Source organism: Lontra canadensis, unplaced genomic scaffold (assembly GCF_010015895.1).
Source record: "Lontra canadensis isolate GAN:19392208 unplaced genomic scaffold, GSC_riverotter_1.0 scaffold58, whole genome shotgun sequence".
Lineage (NCBI taxonomy): Eukaryota > Metazoa > Chordata > Mammalia > Carnivora > Mustelidae > Lontra > Lontra canadensis.
This window is the reverse complement of record NW_022631052.1, coordinates 6440745-6461482: the sequence shown is the minus strand read 5'-3', so window position 1 is coordinate 6461482 and position 20738 is coordinate 6440745. Positions and strand designations below refer to the sequence as shown.

Sequence of the window (20738 nt, the reverse complement as noted above, 5' to 3'; positions counted from 1 at the left end):
CTGAACAGATGGGGAAACTGAGGCCACAAAGATGCATGGCTTTGGGATTAGTAATATGAGAGAGGATAGCAGGAGCCTAGAGGTGGGAACACCTGCCCAGCCCTAGCACAGGATGCTGGACAGAGTATGTCTGGGCCCCAGGAATTTGGGGTTTTGCTCATATTAACAAGCCCAGTTTAATTACTACCCCAGGAAAACTCCCTTCCCCCATGGTGTCTCACTCAAGCCTCATTCAAGCCCAGGGGGTGGGGGGGCCAGACAGATCCCGTGTTCCCCATTTTATGGATGGAAAAACTGAGGTCTCCGAAATGAGTGTGGGGCCAGGGCCGGAACTCAGGCCCCCTTTCCCCAGCTTCTCCTTCTCTCCCATCCTTGTTCTGGAACATTTCCTTCCATGCTAAGAACAACAGTCCAGCCTTGATGCAGAAATCAGTGTGCGTCAGGCTCTGTGCCCAGCACTTCACAGGGAGAACCATGTTTAAGTCTTACCACTCTGTGAAGCAGCTACTGTTATCCCCTTTGACAGAGGAGGAAAATGAGGCTCAGAGAGGTTAAGGAACTTGCCTAAAGTCACACAGCTGGGAATTAACATGGCCAGGCTCCAAACCCCGTTTGCCTGATTCCAGCATTCTTCCCAGCCTAATTCATTTCCCTCCTCTGTCTTTGGAAGAGGAAGCACACGGGAGGACCGATGGGCAGGACAGATGCCAGGGGCTGTGCCCATTGCCTGTGACAGTTGAGCACCAGGCCCTCCCAAGGCCCTTCCTGCTGTTGCCTTTTCTGTTGCAGGGACTGAAGCCCATGGATTCCAACGGCTTGGCTGATCCCTACGTGAAGCTGCATCTCCTGCCGGGAGCCAGCAAGGTACCATATGGCCTGGACCTTTCAGCAGACTGGGCACATGGGCCCTGGCAGGCACCCAAGGTTCCCAGCTCAGAGCCTAAAATAGCCCCCCTAACTGGCCTCAAACGCCCCTCCTTCCTGAGTGGCAAAGTCCTTGCAAGGGGTATGGGGTAGACCATGAGTTACTCCCCTTCAAGGGGCAGGTGCTCTGCCCATGTCTCCAGCCAAGAAATGGGGGCTCCAGGGAGCCGCCGAAGGCCAGGAGAGAAGCAGAAGCCCCAGTTAGGCCATCCGCTTGCTCAGATACCTTCAGTGGCTCCCCAGTGCTGACTGTGGCTCACCTCCCCCACCCACTTTATGTCCCATCCACATGCTTCTCCTCTCCAAAGAGAAATGAAGAACTCTCTCCAGGCCGTAGTGCTAAGCCCCTGAGAAAATGTTTGTTACAGAGCAAAGATGCTCTGCTGCCCCGCCCACCTTTCTCTCCCCGGCCAGCTCGCTCACCTCCATATCTCTACCTTGCTCTGGGGAGGGACAGTGGAGTTAATTCTCCTCTTTTTGGATGGACCCACTCAGAGCACATGGCTAGAAATGAAAGGGTGCTTTCTTGGATTTTTTTCTGCTTTGTTGTGTTAATTTGACATGTATGTCCCCAAAACAAGGGTGACCGTATACTTGGTTGCATGATCTTGGGAAAATGGCCATTAAAAATCTATGCAAGTATGAAATGCCCCATGACTCAAAGAGAGCACACATGTATGCATTCACATACACACTGTCTCTCACTTTTTCTTTCTTTGGATCAAGAAAGGAGAGTCCCTCTCATGGATATGACCAAACTGTGAAGTGTTTGGCCACTATTCTTTCAGACCCACCAGTGACATTTGCTTCTCCTCAATACTCTCTTCTTTGCTCACACCCAAATCCAAACTGGCTTTGCCAAAGTGTCCAGTGAGTCATTTACATGTTAGTATGAATTAGATTTGCTACCGGGCCACCTCTTCTGGATATAGTGCATTTTTAGCTGTCTTTCTTAGAGTAAAATGAAAACCTTGTCCGCTAAGGATTTTTAGGCATGGAGGATGTTATTTGGGGAGACAGAAGAAACCATTTCAATACGTCCCAGAAATTGTTTTTTCACTGCCTATAAGTGGGTGACTCTTTATTCCTGCGTTTCTGACCTATAAATCACTTTTTTTTTTCTCATGCTTTCTAATCTTAGTGGAAAGTTCAAAGAGAGGGCCCTGCACATGGAGGGAGGGGTGGCCCAGTGCCCAGTACTGATGACAGCTGTAGCAGCATGGGCTATGCTCTTTACTCACTGAGAGCGTGCATTTGGGAGCAACTGGGCCCCCAGACACTTGTAAGGGGACCAGACTCCTACATCACTCACCCACCCACCCCAAGTCAACCCAAAGGATGGGGCTGCAGGGCTGGCTTCCCACCAAGACAGGTGTCTTGTCTATCTCTCTGGGCTCTAGTCCAACAAGCTTCGTACGAAAACTCTGCGAAACACCCGGAACCCTGTCTGGAATGAGACCCTTGTCTATCACGGCATCACAGACGAGGACATGCAGAGGAAGACGCTCAGGTACCTGCGGGTGGTCAGGGAGGAGACTGAGGCCAAGCAAATGGAGAAGAGGGGCCAGAGGCCACTCTTGAAAATATATCTGCATAGTTTCTTTCTTTCTTTTTCACCTCTACAAAAACAACATATGTTTCTGGTAGAGACTTTTGAAAATACAGATAAAACTCTTAACATCTTGGTGTCTGGACGTTCAGGTCATATGTGTATTTATTTGTGTGTGTGTGTGTGTGTGTGTATTTACAATGTGTGCAAATGTTTCTTATAAAATTAAGTGTTCTAAACACAGACCGTTCTAATAATCAGCCTCTTTTAACACTATATTGATGCCATTTAATATTCTTTATATTCTTCTCCAGTGTTCTGTTAAATTGCATTTTTAATTATGCGAGTAATAAGCAAATACATGTTTCTTGTGAATAAAAACTTACGGAGAAGGCAAAGCTCCTTTTAAATGTTAGTCCCCAGGGTGCGTGGGTGATTCAGTGAGTTAAGCATCTGCCTTCAGCTCAAGTCACAATCCCAGGGTCCTGGGATCGAGCCCCAAGCCCCCGATCAGTGGGACTGATCCCTGCTCAATGGGGAGTCTGCTTCTTCCTCTCCCTTTTCCCCTCTCCCCTGCTCACTCTCTCTCCTGCTCTCTCTCTTTCCCCTGCGTGCTTGCTGTCTCTCTCAAATAAATAAAAGCAATCTTTTTAAAAATTAAAAAAAAAAATGTCAGTCCCCTCCACCAGCCTGGGTCCACTCCCTCCCTCCATGAATGTGTGCCTATTCTTACTACTGCTTACAACCTAGAAAGCACCATGCTGTATAAATCTGACACTTGCCTTTTCTCTTAACATTGTATCTTAGAGTTATAGCTGTGGGAAGACATTTAGATCTGCCAAATATTTGACTGCTTCACTGTGTTACACAGAACGATTTATCACAAATTTTAAAAAATGTTTTATCATTAAATATTACAACCGTACAGAAAAGTGTAAACATAATAAAACAAACATCCATAAACTCAGCACTCAGTATTTTTTTAAATTTAATTTTTTCAGTGTTCCAAGATTCATTGTTTATGCACCACACCCAGCGCTCCATGCAGTCCGTGCCCTCCTCAATACCCACCACCAGGCTCACCCATCTCCCCACCCCCTCCCTTCCAAAACTCTCAGTTTGTTTCTCAGAGTCCACAGTCTCTCATGGTTTGACTCCCCCTCCGATTTCCCCCAACTCACTTTTCCTTTCCTTCTCCTTACTTCCTCCATGTTACTCCTTATGCTCCACAAGTAAGTGAAACCACATGATAATTGACTCTCTCTGCTTGACTTTTTTCACTCAGCATAATCTCCTCCAGTCCCGTCCATGTTGATACAAAAGTTGGGTATTCCTCCTTTCTGACGGAGGCATAATATTCCATTGTATATATGGACCGCATCTTCTTTATCCATTCGTCTGCTGAAGGGCATCTTGGCTCTTTCCAGTTTGGTAATTATGGCCATGGCTGCTATGAACATTGGGGTACAGACGATCCTTCTTTTTACTACATCTGTATCTTTGGCATAAATACCCAGTAGCAGCACTTAGTCTTTAAGAAAATCTTAATATTTTGCTATATGTTCTTCAGCTTTTAAAATTGATATTATTTTCAAGAAAGAAAGCATTACAGATGCAGACCAAAGCTCCTGTCATATCCCCCCTCCCCACCCCCTCCTTCTCTTCTTCCCCTACTCAGTGCAAAACACACACTGAATTGTATGGCTATCATTCCCAAGCATGTTTTAGACTTCAACTACATGATTATGTATCTATAAACAATGATGCATTGTCTGGAATGTTTTTAAAATTTTTAAAAGATTTATTTATTAGAGAGTGAGCAGCAAGGAGGGGCAGAGGGAGAGGGAGAATCTCAAGCAGACGCCCCACTGAGCTGCAGAGCCCCACATGGGGCTCAATCTGTCCCGGGATCAAGAATCAGACTCTTGGGGCGCCTGGGTGGCTCAGTGGGTTAAGCCTCTGCCTTCGGCTCAGGTCATGATCTCAGGGTTCTGGGATCGAGCCCCGCATCGGGCTCTCTGCTCAGCGGGAAGCCTGCTTCCCCCCTCTCTCTGCCTGCCTCTCTGCCTACTTGTGATCTCTCTCTCTCTGTCAAATAAATAAAATCTTTAAAAGAAAGCATTTTTATTGAAGGGTAACAGCCACTTAGGAAAATGCACACATGAAAACTGTACAGATTGATGAGTTTTTACGCAGTGAACGCTCTGGGGTCTGGGAACAGAACATTTCCAGACTGCAGACACCCTGTCCCTGGTACTGTCTCTCTAGTGACGACCCCCCACTCCAGGGTAATCACGACCTTGACACTAAAGGACAACGAACTCAGTCTGGCTTTGTACTTTACAGGAAGGGAATGGTATAGCGTGAATCTTTCCTGTCTTTTCACTTAATATTCTATTTGTGGTACTTGCCCAAGTTGTTGTGTGTGTAGTTGTAGATTGTTGATTATTGTCACTCTTTATTTTTTTTAAGATTTATTCATTTATTTTAGAGGGAGAGAGAGAGAGCACATGAGGGCGGGGGGGTGGTGAGAGGCAGAGGGTGAGGAAGAGAGAGAATCCCAAGCAGACGCCTGGCTGAGCACAGAGCCTGATGCAGGGCTCAATCCCATGACCCTGAGATCATGACCTGAGCCGAAGTCAGGAGTCGGAGGCTCAGCCCACTGAGCCACCCAGTGTGCCCAATTTTACCACTCTTTAGTATCCCTTTGTGTGACTGTGCCAGTTTCCTTTACCTGTTCTACTATGAATGGACATTTGGTTGGTTTCCCTTTGGGGGCTATTATAGTAGTACTGCTAGGAACATTCTAGTGACGTTGTATTACGCGTGCTTTTCTTTGCAGGAGTGTAATGGGAGACTCCTAGCGTAGGTGTATGCTCGGCTTTAATAGAAACTGACAATTTTCCATAGGGATTGTACCAGATGACTCTCCTACAAGCAATGTATGAGAGTCCCCATTCGTTCACAGCCTCATCAGCACGTTGTTCTTCCGGCTGTTCTGGTGGGTGTGTAGTGGCATTGTGTTATGGTCTTGCCTTTCCCTGATGACCAATTACAACACTGTTTTCCATGTTATATTCTTATGGTTGTTTCACGATTTCTCTGAAGTATCCCCCATTATGGAGTACATATGTTATTTGAAATAACACAGTGATAAACGCCTTTGTAGTTAAGGATTTTTGCACTTCTTATGTCTTTGAGAGAAATTCCTAGAACTGGCATTACTGGTTCAGAAATGATGATCCTTGGACGCCTGGGTGGCTCAGCGGGTTAAAGCCTCTACTTTCAGCTCAGGTCATGATCTCAGGGTCCTGGGATCGAGTCCCGCATCAGGCTCTCTGCTCAGCAGGGAGCCTGCTTCCTCCCCTCTCTCTCTGCCTGCCTCTCTGCCTACTTGTGATCTCTCTCTGTCAAATAAATGAATAAAATCTTTAAAAAAAAAAAAAGATGATCCTTAAGTCTTTGGAGACATGTGGCCCTGCAGAGGGACGAGGTTGGTCACAGGCTTACCAGCCCAGCAGACACAGCTTGTTTTCCCAGTCCTAACCAGTGTGGGGCCCAGCCATGAGGGTGACCTGGCTCTCCAGAGCTTTAAACATTATTCAGCAAATGTTGATGGCCAAGGGGGAAGATACCATTGGTGCCTGCCTCCCGTGCCTCAGGGGGACGCAGCCTTCCTCCCCTTTGGTGTCTGTCAGGATGAATTATCATGCCGTGACCTGTCCTTTTCACCTCCCGAGGGACCTTTCCGTGACCTGCCTTTCTGTGTGTACCTCTTCCTACTCAGTGCTTTTCTGAGCAGATAACCAGGGACAATATAGTGTTTGAGGATTCGCAGAGATCTGGATTCAAATCCTGGTTCTGCCTCTTACCAGGGAAAAATTATTCTACCTCTCTGGCCCCCAGTCTCCACTCTAAAGTGAGAAACTCACATGTTTGCAGGGAGAACACATTAAAGGAAGAGAAGCTGACTAAGTTCCTGGCCCAACTTTGCAGAAGATGATGCTCAAATGGCCGTAAAGCATTCCTTAGCTGCCGGGGAACTATATATCAAAACCGCAGTGAGATACTATTGCTGAAAGACTAAAATTAAAGACTGACAAAATCAAAGTTAGCAAAAACGAAGAGCAGCCAGAACCAGCGTGGCTTGCTGGTGGGGGTAAAATGGGTGGAACCACTCTGGAAAACTGGAAGTTTCTACTGAAGCTAAACGTATGTGTAGCCCGGGACTCAGCATGTCCACCCCTAGGAAGATACACAGTAGAAATACATCCATGTGTGTACAAAAGACTCAGACAAGAGTGTTCTCTGGCAGCTTTATTCATCATAGCTCAAAGCTAGAAATTGGCCCAAACCAAAAGTCCATCAGTAGCAGAAGTATTCTGGGATGATTACACAATGGAATACTATACAGCCATGAAAAGGACACGTTCCTGTAGACACAGGTGACACTCACCAACAATGCTGGGCAAAAGAAGCCAAGCATAAAAAAAGACATGCCATCTGGTTTTATGTATATGAGGGCCCCAAACAAGATAATAGGAATCTTGCAGAAGCCAAGAGAGTGGTTTTCATTAAGGGAGATCAAGACTAGGAGGGAGCATGGAGGTCTTCCAGGAGCCAGAATGTTCTAGATCTTGATCTGGGTAGTGGTTCCATCAGTGTATGCATATACAAAAGTTCAGCAGGCTATAAATTTAAGATGTGGGCCATTACTGCTTGGAAGTTACACTGCAATGAAGAAGAAGAAACATAAAGTAGCTGGCCTAGTGCTCAAGAAGTAGGAGGGGCACCTGGGTGGCTTAGTGGGTTAGAGCCTCTGCCTTCGGCTCAGGGCATGATCCCAGGTGGGATCGAGCCCCACATCGGGCCCTCTGCTCAGCAGGGAACCTGCTACACCTACCCCCCGCCACCTACCTCTCTGCCTACTTGTGATCTCTCTGTCAAAAAAAAAAAAAAGAAGAAGAAGAAGTAGGAAATTGAAATATTCCTATGCTCATTACCCATTCCCTGCCTGTTATCAATCATAAATCTTGGTACATAATATTTGCTCAGTTTGGGCTCTTTGTTCTCTCCCCACCCCTGACGTCGATCGCAGGATCTCTGTCTGTGATGAGGACAAATTTGGCCATAACGAGTTTATCGGTGAGACCAGATTTTCACTCAAGAAACTGAAGCCTAACCAGAGGAAGAACTTCAATATCTGTCTGGAGCGGGTGATCCCGGTGAGCACCTTTGCCCCGAGGGCGCGATGGGAGGGAAGGATTTGGGGGCTGGGGGCCTTCCTCTGGGCCTGCAAAGGGGGTGATCTGCAGGGTGCCCGACAGGAGAGGCGAGAGGGAGATTTCAGATCAGAGCATGGGGGTTGGCATCCCAGCTCTGCCTTTTACCAACACTGTGTTGGTATCACTTCTGACCGCGGAATCCTCCGTGGTGAAACTGGGAAGAGCAGTGTGCTACGGCAGGGTGGCCTGCCTGGGTTCAAACCCAGCTCTGCCACTTCCCTCTTCCCCAGCCTTGGCCAAGAGTCTGAACTCTCCTGAGCCTCCGTTTTTCTTGTCTACCAAATGGGCTTTCTAACAGTACCTGCGCCAGAGGAGGGTTGCATGAAAGATAGAATCAGGGCAGAACCTAGTGTCTAATAAGCACTCATAAATTAACTGTGTGTTATTGTGGAAAATAATGCTGACTGACCCACTTGTCGGTCACGAGTTCATAAAGCACCGCACAGAGCGACAGGAGACAAGGTCACGTACTGCTTAAGAGCACGGGCTCTGGAGCCAGACTCCCTGGGTCTGAATCTCAGGCTTTGCCACATATTATTTATTTAACTTCTTTTTTAACCACATTATTTATTTTATTTTTTTAATTTTATTATTTTATTTATTTATTTCTATTTTACTTTATTTTACCAAATTACTTAACCTCTCTAGGCCTTAGTTTTCTCATCTGCAAAATGGAATCCTGTAGTAAGTACCAGCTTCATAAGGTCCTTTAAGGATTAGTGTGTGATCCCATATACAGCGTCGGAGCTATGACCCCTCGGTGTGGCACTCACCTTTTAGGACAGAACAGGAACTGCACCCAGGTTCTCCAGTTGGGCCATACCTCGGAATCAACTGGAGATTTTTATTTTTCTTTTTTAAAGTTTAATGTATTTTAATAACAAACTTACAGGAACAGCACAAGAGACAGACAACATTAAAAACATGTATTTGCAGGCAGGACAACTCAATTAGGAGAGTATAGTGACGATCTATCCCGTCACCGGGATCCACTGTATGACAAAAATGCCACAAACTCCAATTAGCTGCCATCGATAGGAAATTTCCTTGTTTGAAAAACAAAAACAAACAACCAAAAAAACAAATGCTGGCATTGTCCAGAAAAAATGTAGCTGGTTTATTGATCATGGTTATAACGTTGAACCTGCTGAGAGCTGTCCACACGTACTAACTTGCATTCATGCCTTAGGTCCCCACATTTGTTAAAAACTCACACACAGATGAAAACAGAAACCGTGCCAATACCTGACTTCTGTCCCGTTTTTCCGCTGGCAGTCATCACTTAGGTACCTTTTGACTCCAGGGAAGAAAAAATACCTAATTTTCAGAACTACCTATAACAGGAAGACTTTTTTTTCTTTTTTTTTTAAAGAATGAAATGTTTTCCCTCCTAGTGGAGTCTCAAGGACGTTTCCACGTGTGCGGCATGCTCGCAGGATGTCTCTGGCACAGTTGTTACACGTTTGGCATGGAGACCACACACACTGGTGTCTTTATAAAGACCCCACAGGGAGGCCTCCCTAGCCTCCTGCAAAGCCCCCAGAGCTGTACTCTGGACACGCAGATCAGTTTTGCAGTCCTGAGCACCTGCCCGCCCCAGACGTTACAAAGGAAGTTTTGTGCATCCAAAGTTCAGCGCATTTCTGATAATGTCTGATTTCATGGCATCAGGCCTGTAACGATGAGGTTTCTTCAGCCCTTTGGTAGAGGGTGTGGTCCGGTGGGCTGTGGGAGCCCCAGCCCCGGAGACCTCCTCACTTCCCCTCCTTCCCTGTGGCTGCTGCTGCCAGAGACGGAGGCGCTGGCACTGGAGTTAGCGAGCGAGAGATGGTGTGGCCCAGCAGCCGCGGCAAACACAGTTCCCAACTCAAGGTTTTTAAACCAGAGCTTTACAGACTCAGGTCCGTGGGGGTCTCCCTGGAGATCCTGACTTAGTGAGGTACAGTGGGACCCAGCCATCTATTTTCAGAGATAATCAAATCGGCCCCTTTTACCTATCGGCCACCTTGGGCCCAGAGAGGGGAGCAGGCAGCCAAGGTCACACCGCAAGTCAGTGGCTGTGCTCTCAGGTATCGGCCAGAGCCCAGCCCTCCGGCAGTCACCAGGGTGCCTGCTCCCCTGGGCAGCAGGCCAGCTCCCCGTGGGGATGCCATCACGGGCAGGAGGGGAAATCCTGCAGCAGCCTCCCACCAGATGGCCGGCTGGAGGATGGAGTATCTGTGTGCCACACCATCTTTGTATAGCACTGGCGAAAGAACAAGACACAACAAGGAAAATTGCAAGGAGCAACTTACACCAAGTGTCAGGCTCCAAATAAATCATTACAGGCAATCCTAAGAGTGAGGCGTTTCCTCTGGGTCTTTTCCTTTGACAGCTGCTTCTTCCGGCGCCCTCTTCCATCCCTCACCTAGTGAGTCCTGTTGGTCAGGACTGCGGCCAGGCCCCCATCTGGGTTTTCAGCTCCGGAGTTTGCCTTTCTTGCCGTGAGGGATGCAACCAGCCCCAGAGGCACAAAGGAGGAAGGACAGGCAGAGGCCCAGAGTAGCCACAGGACCCTCCTGATCATCTTGTGTTCTTTGCCCTTAACCATCCCACTACCAGTTACCGCCATATGCCTCACCAAGGGCAGGGGCCTCATCAGTGCCTCCCCTCCCCTCTGGATCCCAGTTTTCCTTATCCCCTAAAGTGGGGAGGTTGGACTCAGCCGGGGGTTTTCACATAGTGTTCCCAGAGTGCTAGAATCCCACAAAAGGACCTTAGGAGCCACAGGGGAAGAAGTACCCAGTGGCTCAGGCCCCAAAACCCCTATGCCACTTCTGTCAGAGAGATGAAAGCTTACCTGTTTTGTGTATGTTGCGGGGGCGGGGGGTCCTGCCACTTGGTGGCTGTGTGACCTTGGGCAAGTAGCTTAACCACTCTGATCCTCAGTGTCCTCCTCTGTAAAATGGGTTAGTAATATACCCTATATCATAGGCTGGTGTGCATTCACATGGTCTGTCAAATGGTTAATGTTATATAAGTTTTATCTAAAAGGGAAAGAGCTGGAGGGCCATAGCTTGGAGGGCCCACCCTCACGGGTCTGGATGCTGATGGAAGGGTGAGGGTTTTCTGGTCCTTCTTATGCAGGGAGATGAGCCTCACAGACTCATGTTATCTTTCCTTTCTGTTTCCTTCCTCTAAGATGAAGCGTGCTGGAACCACTGGGTCAGCCCGAGGCATGGCCCTTTATGAGGAAGAGGTGAGCACTGAGTGGGTATGGAAGCCACAGTCGGGGTCCACCATCTCTTTCCTCTCTTGCCTAGCATCTTCCTTTTTTCTCCTAAAACCACTTGCCTGTCGGTTTACCACAAGAGGGGTACCCTTGTGCCCGAGGCATTAGAACACAAGACCCAGGGGATACTTCTCCCACCTGGAGCCCCCACCTTGCACGGGGGCCCCACCCTCTCACCCCCAGGACACACCCTCGAGTTCCCCTGTTTGTTGGTTAAGTTCTGCTGGCAGTTCTGCAGGACCAGAGCGATGTCACTCTCCCTCTGTCCATGGGGACGTGGAGGCTGGGGTTGGACTACACCTCTGCACTCTTTGCCCGGGTCCCTCATGCCACCCCAGGGACTCTAATTGTGAGAAGACTGGTTGACTGCAGCAAATCTGAACTCAGTCAGACTGGAAGCAGGGTCCAGCCCCACCTATGGTCACCCAGGGCGCTGTCCATGTCTAAGTAAAGTTCCCGCCCTCATGTGCCTTGGACTTTCTCCCATGTTGGTATCACTGCTTGCTGGGCCCTGGAGACCAGGGGGCGTCTGCTGTCCAGTGCTGAGCACACTGGGGAGGACCAGCACTTCCTCCTCTCTATAGACTCCTCCCTAACGCTAGCCATCCATCCAGTCGCCTGGCCCCCTCCCCTTCCTAGACTCTTATACCCTCTTCTATTGCAGCAGGTGGAACGTATTGGTGACATAGAGGAACGTGGCAAGATCCTGGTGTCTCTCATGTACAGCACACAGCAGGGAGGCCTCATTGTGGGCATCATACGCTGCGTGCACCTGGCCGCCATGGACGCCAATGGCTACTCAGATCCATTCGTCAAGCTGTGAGTCACTGGGACTGTGAGTGGGCCCCAGAGGGGGTCCTAGATCCTTGCAAAGGGAGAACTAGAGAGCTTCCCCAAGATGATTGAACACTGGGGCCCAGAGAAGGAAATTAGCCTGTCCAAGGTCATACCGTGAGATGGTGCGCAGAACTGGCTAGAGTGTGACTCTGGCATCTCAGACGGTCAGATTGGTGAGTCACATGCCCATATGAGGGGTTTTGTGGCTCTGTCCCCTCCAGTGGGACAAAGGCAGTCGGCAGCGTTGCAGTGACCCCATTTGGAGCCCCCTTGAATCAGCAACATGTCCCTCCAGCAGTCCAGAGCCCCACCGCCAAAGAAGCAATCCAGCTTTTTCCAGTGCAAATCTGGAAATGTTTAAAGAAAAGACCTTAGACTTTGAGTTATTCCCAGAAACTCCACCATGGGGAGTCAGAGAGTCGTGTTATCTGCGTTAGTGCGGAGCCTCTGGAATGATGCCAAGATGGGGTTCAACAGACCAGGGCTTCCCTAGCGGCAATGCCTGAGGCAGGGAGACGGGAGAGCTGCTTGACCGCCATGCGAGTCTGACTCACGTGAGCAGAGGGGAGAGACGGGCCAGGGGAAGCATCGTGGATGCAACTTCAGCAAGGCCATCAGCGTCTTCAAGGCCCAAAGCAGCCACCAGACAAGTCCCATGTCTCCTAGGAACAGGACTCCCATAATATTCCTGCCAACTTCAGCCATCAGCCCAGAGCGGGGCCACGGCACAAACATGGCTAGGTTTCCAAGGGCAGCAGCCGAGACCTCGGTCAGCAGTGCTGTAGCTGGAGGTCCGCCCAGCACATCCTCACGGACACCACTGAATCAGACGTGGGTTCCACTCCCGTCTCTGCCAGCTGCCCGCTGTATAACTATAAGCAAGTTATCCTAACCTCGGATTCTTCCTGGGCACAGTGGAGACAGTAGTGCCACTTATGTCCAGGAATGGGCACAAGGCAAAAGGCTCAAATAAAATCTCACATAGAAAGCAATTCGAAATGTGCCTCGTACAGTAATATTTGGCCCACTCTCAGTAGACTTCTGCATTGCCTTGTGGCAGCTAAAGGTATGTTTCCATGGATATGATTGAAAGATTGGGCTCTGGATCCAGACTGCCTGGATTTGAATCTTAGAGCCCATAGTCTTCAATATTCTCTAGCTGTGTGACCTTTGGCTAGTGCCTTCCCATCTCTGGGCCTCAACGTCCTCATCTGTAAAATGGGAAGAGTAACATTGATCATTAGGTTCTGCCCTCCAAGAAGCAGACTCCAGGGCTAAATGAGATGCGCAGGAGATTTATTGGGGGAAAATGTCTGTGAGGGAAAATTGAGAGGGAGCCAGCGGAGGACCATACGGAAAGCAGGTGGGGTGAAGGAGGGGGCCGGGAGGATGGTTAGGCAGGAAGAATCTTAGATTGCAATACAGTTCTGACAAAGTTACAGCCCAGGTGATGGGGAATGCTTGAGCGCAAAATCGCTCTTTGCAGGAGCCCTGCGTCTCCCAGCAGTGGGACTGCCTGGTGGCCCTGCTGGCCCTGCTGGCCCAGGTGCTGGCTGGGAGCCCAGGACGAGTGCAGCCACGGCGAGAACACTGGGGTGAATTCAGAGCCCAGCCACCTTGTCAGTCCATTTTGCTCCCCCATGGCTGGATCTGAGAGGAGCATTGTCATGGGGTCTGGTACACAGTAGGTGCTCATTAAACACCTGCCATTCTGGTTCTAAATCACGACCCCTTCCGTTCCTCCCCGTGGCAGAGAGCGTTTGTTAATGTTCCCTCCAGCCCGGGAGAGGTTCCCTCCCCCGGCCTCCCTCTCATAATAGAAGGCAGTGCTCCCTTTAAGGTCATGGCTAAATAATCAGGCCAGAGTGGACTCTGCTTTGGATTTTCTTCGAATGAGGGTTTCGTGAACAGAAGAACCCATGAGTCAGGGATGAATTTGATTTCTAGGAGTAACTGGTTTTTGTTTTCTCATATGGGCCAATAAAGAAAATCAGCTCATGGGCCACTGTCCTGCACTCTGTTACATCCCAGCCACCGGCAAGCTGTTTTTCTTAAATAATTCTCCCTACCCCCACCTTCTTCCATCCCCCAATCACTGTGGAGGAAGGAACATTGCTGTGGTCACCCAGAAAACGGTTGCCCTGGTGGCCATCATGAATTCAGGCGCCCCTGAATTAAGATTTTTAAAATCAGAATTGCCCTTTATCTTTGTTCAGCACTTCATATTTTTCAGTCCCCGCTTTGTGTCCCTTCTTTAAAATTGTCCTCAAGGGGTGCCTGGGTGTCCTCGGGGTCCTGGGATGGAGCCCCACAGAGGGAATGGGGGTGGGCCCCCACCCCCCGCCTGCTCAGCAGGAAGCCTGTTTTTCCCTCTCCCTCTGCTGCTCCCCCTGCCTGTGTGCTCGCGTGCTCTCTCTCTCAAATAAGTAAATAATTAAAAATAAAACAAAATAATAAAATTGTCCTCAAGGGCAGTAGGAGGTACAGGCTTTCAGTTGTGGAATGAATAAGTCACAGGGGTAAAGGCACAGCAGAGGGAATATCATCAGTAGCTTTCCAGTAGTGTTGCATGGTGACAGATGGTGACTACCCTTGTGGGGAGCGCTTGTCAAGTCACTGTGTGTATGCCTGAAACTAATGTAACACTGTCCACTATGCTTCAATAAAAATTAATAAATAAAATAAATTATCCTCAAAAGCAGTTCTGCAAATGAAGGAAAAAAATGTTTGCCCTCTTTGCAGATTGAGAACCTGAGGCATGCTGAAGCTACACTTAGGTTCAAAGTTGCACAGCTAGTGACAGCTTTTTTTTTTTTAAAGATTTTATTTATTTGTTTCACAGAGATCACAAGTAGGCAGAGAGACAGGCAGAGAAAGAGGAGGAAGCAGGCTCCCCGCTGAGCAGAGAGCCCCATGCGGGGCTCGATCCCAGGACCCTGGGATCATGACCTGAGCCGAAGACAGAGGCTTAACCCACTGAGCCACACAGACACCCCATAGTGACAGCTTTAATGAGAGTCCAAGTGTCCCAACAATTAGGAGCTTTTGGCCCATCTTACTTATTTGTCCAGAAAATACTGGTTGAGCACCTACTATGTGCCAGGCATTGTGCTTACACTAGGGAAGAGCTGTCTAAGCAGAGGAAATGGTATGTGCAAAGGCCCTGAGGTGGAAAGGAGAGTGAATGGGGAGTGAGGGGAAGAGCATAGCATAAGAGCAGGCTGGGCGAGAGCAAGGACCCAATCATATAGAGCTTTAAAAGCTCCATCAAGGAATTTGAACTTTACCCTAAGGTCCAAGGGGAGCCACTGAATAGTTTTGAGGAGGACTGATTGTAATCAGATTTGCATCTTCTCCTTTCTGTGTATACAGTCACCGCCTCCCCAGGACTTGGGGGCAGCCTAAGGGGTAATTGTGCCACTCTAGGCACCACCATCCAGGCTTTCAATCTGACCCCTTGGGACTGAGTACTAGCTAAGAGGCGAGCGCTGGGTTGGTTCCGAGCTGTGTGACCTGAGGCACATGTCTCAACTTGTCTGAATGCTCAGTTTCCTTGCATGTGAAATGGGGGATTGTAATCTTACCCATGAGGGTTTGTTGAGAATGAACTATCCCACAGGTCCTTAGTGCGGTGCCTGGCAGCTCTGCTCCAACACACATCGATGTTGTTAATGTCGATTCACATCCTGATTTGTGCAGTGATTTTCCGGGCACGGGAGGGAGCCTTTGGGGTCAAGAGGCTGATCTTATTCATTAAACTTCCCTCGCAATAGCATCTCTGTCTCCTCTCAGCTGGCTGAAACCGGACATGGGAAAGAAAGCCAAACACAAGACTCAAATAAAGAAGAAGACCTTGAACCCTGAGTTTAATGAGGTAAGGCTGCCCCTCTTTTGTCAGGCTCTGGGATATTTCCCGTGTGTGAAGCAGGAACAAGCTCCCTACTAGAATGTTATAATTCACATCAAAACAGTTTTCTGTTGCGGCGCCTGGGTGGTGTAGTCAGTTGAGCATCTGACTCAGTTTCAGCTCAGGTCACGATCTCATGGTTGTGGGATCGAGCCCTGTGTCAGCTCCCTGCTCAGTGTGGAGTCTGCTTCAGATTCTTTCTCCCTCTCTGTTGCCCCTCTACCCCTCCCTGTTCATGCTCTCTCTCTCTCTCTAAAATGAATAAATAAAATATTTTTTAAAAAAACCTTTCACTTATAGGTCCACTTGAATTATTTAAAGGATAGGTAATGAGTTCCTTGTCACCAGAGGGAATCAAGCCTAAGACAAAAGCCTATAGATTAGGCATGTCATAGGAAGACGCTGCATTTGGAGACAGACTGAATGAAATCATGTCCGAGGTCTAGTAGTCTATGGTCCTGAAATTTGAGGAAATAAATAGGGATAGTGATGCCTTTTACCAGTCACTCAGTTGGCACTGCCCCGACTCTGTCCCTCACTCCCCATGTCCATCCTGGGTATCAGGCCCTACTAAGGCCCCTATCTACGTACTGTGCCCCTTCATGTTGTCTCACTGTCACTTGTCAGGCATTTCACATCTGGACTATTGCAGTAGACTCCTGACTCCCTTCCTCGTGTTTGGCCCATCCTCATATAAGCATGAGCTTTCTGAAGAATGAATCTGAATTTTTCTTCCCCATTGCTTAACCCAGCAGTGGCTCCTTAACTTCTTCGTGTGACAGTCAAGCCCTTTCAAACTCACGTCCCATCCCTTCCCCATCTCACCCTCCCCTCCTCAAGTCACCCTAACTTCGCGCGGGTCCTTGGTACATCTCTTAGCCTTTGCGCCTGCTGCTCCCTTTTCCTGGACTTCCGTCTCTCTCCCTCTCCCTCTCTGGAAGACTCCTAGTCATCCCTTAAGAGTCAATGTGTTAAAACCCTGCAGGGCTCACGTGTTCCCGCATGTCATGCTGTCCCCTGGATTTCTGTTATTTGTTGACAAGCGGTCAGATCCTAGGGGTCCAGAAATATCTGTTGAATGTAACGATCTGACATCAGATCAGAGTCAGCTGGCATTGTTTTTTACCCAAATGTTGGAAAGTGGGCCAAGAAAACTATAACACAGTGTGCTTTGTGCTCATTTTGCTTTTGAAATGCATGTGCCCGTATGAGTGTGCATGGAGAATATTCTTTGTAAACAGAGCTCAGAGCATCCTATCCCCAGGTCCCTCTTTCAGCTGGACCCCTCATGTCCCAACTCTGACTCCTGAATTTTGAGTAAGGAGCCAATGACTGCTCTCCTGTCCTACCCGCTCCTGGAGTCTGAACAAGTCACTAAAGTAGAAATCCAAAGAGCCAGTAAGCCTCATTAGCAATAGAGAAGATAGGAAACAAGGTCAGACACCAGATCTCATCACAAACAGGCACAAAAATATTATAAAATGTTGGTACCCGGTGTTGGTGAGCCTGTGGGGAAATGTATGCATCATGGGTAAGAGACCAAACTGGTCCAACTTCCTAAAGGATGTTTGTCAAACTGTTGTCAAAATGTCCAAAATCCTTAACATTTTATAATTTAAATATCATTTATTTGAGGAACAGGTGATATAGTCACATATCTGAAAATTCCAAAAGTACCAAGGGATGTCCAGTCAATAATCCTCCTCCTTTCCCAGCCTCTATCACCTACTTCTCTTCTTCTGAAGGAGCTATACTATCCACTTCCAGGATTTATAAACATACTGGACAAACATGCATAGGGCCGGCTTTCTTACTGGCCACAAACGGCATCGTGGTGTGCGTTGCTGTTCTCTTAGAACCTTACAAACTCAGAGATACATGTCTCAGAATCTATCCTGAATAAGTTATCATGGATTTGCACAATGACTGAGTTGCAAGTGTGCCTTTCATCCAATCATTAATGGTAGCGGAAAGTTGGAAACAACGTCAGTACTCCACTGTTGAGCATTAGGTTAGGGACAGTGACCTAAGCATTACAGGAAACCAGAAAGATATTTGCTAATGTGCTAAGCTGGTTTTTTACGACGTGTTATAAAATGGGAAAATAAGGCTCTCACAATGCAGCATATTCATATTATACTTTACATAATATTCAAATGTTTCATGTAATATTCAAATTAATATTCATGTTGACTTTTGAAAACATACATTAATGTGGTCGCACATGCAAAATGTTGACAGTGGCTATTCTGGGGTAGTTAGATGACAGGCTTTGGGGGTTGGGTTTTTTTAAATTTTATTTTAGCTTCCTCCTTTGTTTTAATGATGAACATGAATGGGGGCACCTGGGTGGTTCAGGAGGCTAAAGCCTCTGCCTTTGGCTCAGGTCATGATCCTGGGTCCTGGGATCGAGCCCCACATCGGGCTCTCTGCTCGGCAGGGAGCCTGCTTCCCTCTCTCTCTCTACCTGCCTTTCTGCCTACTTGTGATCTCTCTCTGTCAAATAAATAAATTTTTAAAAATCTTAAAAAAAACAATGAACATGAATGCATTTTACAGTTAGGCAGAAAAGTGATGTAAAGTCTGGAAACCCCAGCCTCTGTCCTTCATGTCAGTCTCAGGGTCCTTGACTACCCTTAATTTGTAAATGACGTAGAGAGGAAAATCCACTTCAGAAGCAACCAGAACAGAAGGACTGAATTCAGGGCCATTTGCCTTTAAGGAAACCTGACCAGGAGCAGCTCTCTTAGAAAAACCCCATCAGCCATCCTGATTTTAGAGAGTCACTGAAATGTGAATCATGGGTTTTGAGAGACTTTGTTATACAGAGTGTTGAAAAGGGATTGTCAGTCCTGGGGTAAAGGCTCCAGCTGGAGGGTCCCCTTGCTCCCAAGTGCTGGGTTCAAGGGCCTCCCCTTGGTCCCTGAATCCCTAGGGCTCATCCCCTTAGCTTCTAATGGCGAAGGCTCAGGGCCCTCCCACTCACCTGTCTTTCTCTGCTGCATCCAGGAGTTTTTCTATGACATCAAACATAGTGACCTGGCAAAGAAGTCCTTGGACATCTCGGTCTGGGACTATGACATCGGCAAGTCCAACGATTACATCGGTGAGTGCTCCCGACTCCCAGAGAAAAGCTCCTCCTCCCCGGAGAGAAGAGCCTTGGGGATCCAGGCTTCTCTTAGAGGGTTCAGGGCTCTCCCTGTCTTCTGGTGGCCATTTCATCCAAACACCACCTCGGGACCCAGGGTACATCTGGGTCCAATTTGGGGATGCTTTTATAGGAAAGGGCTTACGAAGCTGGGCGACTGGGTCATGACTGGTTATTTGCTGAACAGGTAACCAAATCACAGAGGAGAGTGGGGTCTGTGGCCCCCAAAAATAGGGTACAAAGGAAGTCCCCTTAATTCGTGAGGCCTGGAGGAAGGTTCTAGTTTTCCCAGCCCCCCTTCCAATGATGAGGAAGATCATTCATGAAGGGTGAAGCAGGGAGGGCACTCCAGGCAAGGGACAGAGCATAAGCCAAGGGGTGGAGGCAGGACTGGACAGGGTGGCCGAGCTGACCCTTTGGAAATAGACGAGGGGTACCCAGAAGTAGTGGGAGACAAGTTTCAGTGAGTGGGGTGGTGACTTACAGAAGGTCTTAAAAAAATGGGACAGTGGGGGCACCTGGGTGGCTCAGTGGGTTAAAGCCTCTGCCTTCAGCTCGGGTCATGGTCCCAGGGTCCTGGGATCGAGACCCGCGTCAGGCTCTCTGCTGAGCAGGGAGCCTGCTTCCTCCTCTCTCTCTCTGCCTGCCTCTCTGCCTACTTGTGATCTGTCTGTCAAATAAATAAATAAAATCTTTAAAAAAAAAAAAAGGGACAGTGAAGCTACCACATGGTGCTCCCATAGGGAGCCATGGTGGGCTCCTGAGTAGCTGGTGTGCGGGCAGAGAAGGCCCGTAGTAACAACGTCATCACAACAGCCCTCCGTAGAGAAAGACCCCAGGTTGCTGGAGGGGTCAGTGCTTGCCGGCAGCTTTCCCCCAGCTAGACATTAGGATCCAGAACGAGAGTCCCATGCGCCCCTCCACTCTGACCGCCTGCCTCTGTCTCCCCATCTTGCCCTCCAGGGGGCTGCCAGCTGGGGATCTCGGCCAAGGGAGAACGCTTGAAACACTGGTATGAGTGTCTGAAAAACAAGGACAAGAAGATTGAGCGCTGGCACCAGCTACAGAATGAGAACCACGTGTCGAGCGATTAGGATGGGCCTCCAGGTCCCCAGCTCCATGCCCCACCCCGTGCCAGGTCACCCGCCAGCCTGACCCTGCCGCCCTTCGCACTCTGGCCTCTCTTCTCTCTGCCTCCCCCACCTCCCTCCCTCCCCAAGCCTGCCTTTGAGGTGCCCCCGACCTTGGGCACTGCTGCCAAAGACCTTTCTCCTCCGTCTGCGATGCTGTGGTGCCGGGCCTGACTGCAGCCCCTCTCTGGTCCCTCCAGGATGGAGCAGGAGGGAGAGGAAGGCGGAGATTTGTACAAGGAGGCTGGAATTTAACAACCTTTCTGTCTGGGGAAACTACAAAGGTTCTTCATCATTTAGGACTGTTTTTAGAACCTCCTGGCCTTGAACGCACACACACACACACACACACACACACACACACACCCTGCAACCCTGCATTTCCTGGGTCGTGTCTGTGTATACCCTCAGCTGGTCAGCAGACTAGAACCAGGCTGCGAGGGCCAGCACTGGGGCAAAGATAGAACCTCCAGGCCTCTGCTGCCCCTCCACGCCACACGCCCCGATTGCCAGGAAGACAGACCACCGAGCTTAAACTCCCCGGTGACTAGGAACAGACTCTCCTGGCCCCAAATGCATCCAGAAATGGACACGCAGAACACACAAAGGGGCTTAGTAGCCTCCTCTTTCAGGATGCCCCCTCTGTTTGCTTCCTAGCAGAACCCAACACCCTTTCTCTAGTGCCCC

At 48.9% G+C, this 20738-nt stretch overlaps 1 protein-coding gene across 1 annotated transcript in view; it reads left to right on the top strand.

Annotated features, from left to right (window-relative positions):
• Positions 1–20738, top strand: part of RPH3A (rabphilin 3A) — a 98093-nt gene extending 77355 nt beyond the window's left edge. The window contains exons 15-22 of the mRNA XM_032876238.1: positions 790–864; positions 2325–2434; positions 7572–7698; positions 10940–10996; positions 11694–11848; positions 15659–15740; positions 18783–18879; positions 19885–20738. Coding sequence (XP_032732129.1) covers positions 790–864; positions 2325–2434; positions 7572–7698; positions 10940–10996; positions 11694–11848; positions 15659–15740; positions 18783–18879; positions 19885–20015 — 834 coding nt within the window. The 3' untranslated portion in view covers positions 20016–20738. The remainder of the gene's footprint in view (positions 1–789; positions 865–2324; positions 2435–7571; positions 7699–10939; positions 10997–11693; positions 11849–15658; positions 15741–18782; positions 18880–19884) is intronic.